At 43.9% G+C, this 2,039-nt stretch overlaps 1 protein-coding gene across 1 annotated transcript; it reads right to left on the minus strand.

Annotated features, from left to right (window-relative positions):
• Positions 1-231: 231 nt before the first annotated feature.
• On the minus strand, positions 232-699 carry LOC114401911 (uncharacterized mitochondrial protein AtMg00860-like). The gene has a single exon (XM_028364485.1). The coding sequence runs from the start codon at positions 697-699 to the stop codon at positions 232-234; it is 468 nt and encodes a 155-aa protein (XP_028220286.1).
• Between the last annotated feature and the right edge of the window lie 1,340 nt (positions 700-2,039).

Here is a 2,039-nt window from a genome sequence, read left to right on the forward strand (position 1 = left end):
CATAACCCAATAGTTTAGATAAGTAAGTTTGTTGTTCCAGGGTCTGAATGACCTGGGATATAAGATATTTGAGGCTCTTGTGGTCAGTGAGGATGGTGAAGGAGTTGCCCAATAAATAATGACGCCATTTCCGAATAGAGAAGGTGATTGCATTCAACTCTCAGACATAAGCTGATGCTCTTTGTAACATGGACATAGAACCTTGCCGTAATAAGCAATTGGATGTCCGTTCTATAATAACACCACCCTAATGGTGGATCCCAACACATCTGTTTCAATCGTAAAAGGGATTGAAAAATTTGGAGTGGCAAGAACAGGGGCTTGGGTCATCAAAGTTTTGAGATGTTGAAAAGCATGGTCCCCAACTGGGGACCAACAAAATTGATCCTTCCGTAAAAGTGTGGTAAGTGGTGAAGCCATGGTTGCATAGCCTTTAATGAATTTGTGGTAAAATCTGGTTAAGCCAAGGAAGCCTCGTAATGCTGTGGGAGTTATCGGAATCGGCCAGGCTAACATAGCCTCCACTTTGTCTGGGTCTGGAGCCACTTCTTGTGCCAAAATGATGTGGTTGAGGTAATTGAGTTGGTTTTGAGCAAAAATGCACTTGAATTGGCAGAGGAGAACACAACCACATATTTCCTCAAAAATGGTTGGAGCGCACCATTCATGGTTGCTTGAGAAGTAGAGGCCAAAGGGCATGACCTTAAACTTGTAATGTCCCTAGTGCATTTGAAAAGCTGTCTTATAAATGTAAGTCTCGGCCATGCGTATCTGATGAAATCCTTGGCATAAATCGAGCTTCAAAAACCATGATGCTTGGCCTAAATCGTCGAGTAATTCATCAATGGTTTGCATAGGAAAACAATCTTTAACCGCGATTTCCTTTAGTGCCCTGTAATGCCAGGTTCCGTCTTTCTTCTTAACTAGGAGTATCGGAGAAGATAATGGACTATGGCTAGGTTGGATTAAGCCAACAACGAGCATAGCAGTGACTTGCTTCTTAACCTCCATTTTCTGAAAATGGGGATACCGGTAAAGCTTTACGTTAATGGCGGTGGTGTTTGGAAGAAGGTGAATATGATGTTGGATATTACGGTGGGGAGGTAAGTGGGTAGGTTCGATAAATGTGTCGGGGTAGCGGTTGAGAATAGAAATGATTTGAGGAGGTGTAGGAGTGGGTAAGGGGTGTGTTGAGGACGAAGGTGACATAGGCTGGGTTGGGACTGGTGTGATATGAAACAGAGCAGATATGCTCTGGGTTTAGGCAAAACATTTTAATTGGTGGGCTGAGGAAGGAATAAGGGGAGCATCTGAGCGTAATGTGATACAGCGGCCCAAAAGCATGAAAGTCATAATCAAAGCTTTATAGTCTGTAGTAATTAGACCTAATAGCTTGAGCCACTATACTCCTAAAACAATATTAGTACAGCAAATGGGCAAATGGTGATGCAATCCTACCCCCCAAGGGCATTGGATAAAAGACTCCAAGAAGATTGGGCCAGAGATGCAAGAAAAGGTCCTAGGGTGGCCCAATCTTTTTGGAGTCTTTTATCCAATGCCCTTGGGGGGTAGGATTGCATTAAATGGAATAAATCCAGGGTAAACGAATGGCCTTGTATTGAAACTGGAACTTGGAGGGAAGATGTATCACAATCCAATGTGTTTCCATTGCCTACCATGACGCAAAGGGCCGCGATTGGGGCAGAGGTAGGTCAAGAAATTTTGCCATGCGCAATTGGATAAAATTGTGTGTGCTACTTTCGTCCACGAGGATGATGACTTGATGATGGCGAAGAAAACCCAATAGTTGAAAAGTCTCTAGAGTAGGAGTGCCTGCCATTGCATTCAAACTGATTTGGGGAACCAATAAGGATTCCATGGAGGATGGTGGGTGCGAGTCATGAAGGAGAAGGTTAGAGGAAAAATTAATGTCCTCATCTGTGATGAGAAGGTGTAAGCGGGGCTTACATCGGTGACCAGGGGCCCACTTGTCCTCGCAGTGGTAACATAACCCTTGGTCATGGTGAACTGCCATTTCC

The sequence above is a fragment of the Glycine soja genome, chromosome 20, assembly GCF_004193775.1.
Source record: "Glycine soja cultivar W05 chromosome 20, ASM419377v2, whole genome shotgun sequence".
NCBI classification, from domain to species: Eukaryota; Viridiplantae; Streptophyta; class Magnoliopsida; order Fabales; family Fabaceae; genus Glycine; species Glycine soja.

Coding starts and splice junctions, on each gene's coding strand:
- LOC114401911 (XM_028364485.1), bottom strand. CDS start 699: ATGCCCTTTGGCCTCTACTTCTCAAGCAACCATGAATGGTGCGCTCCA.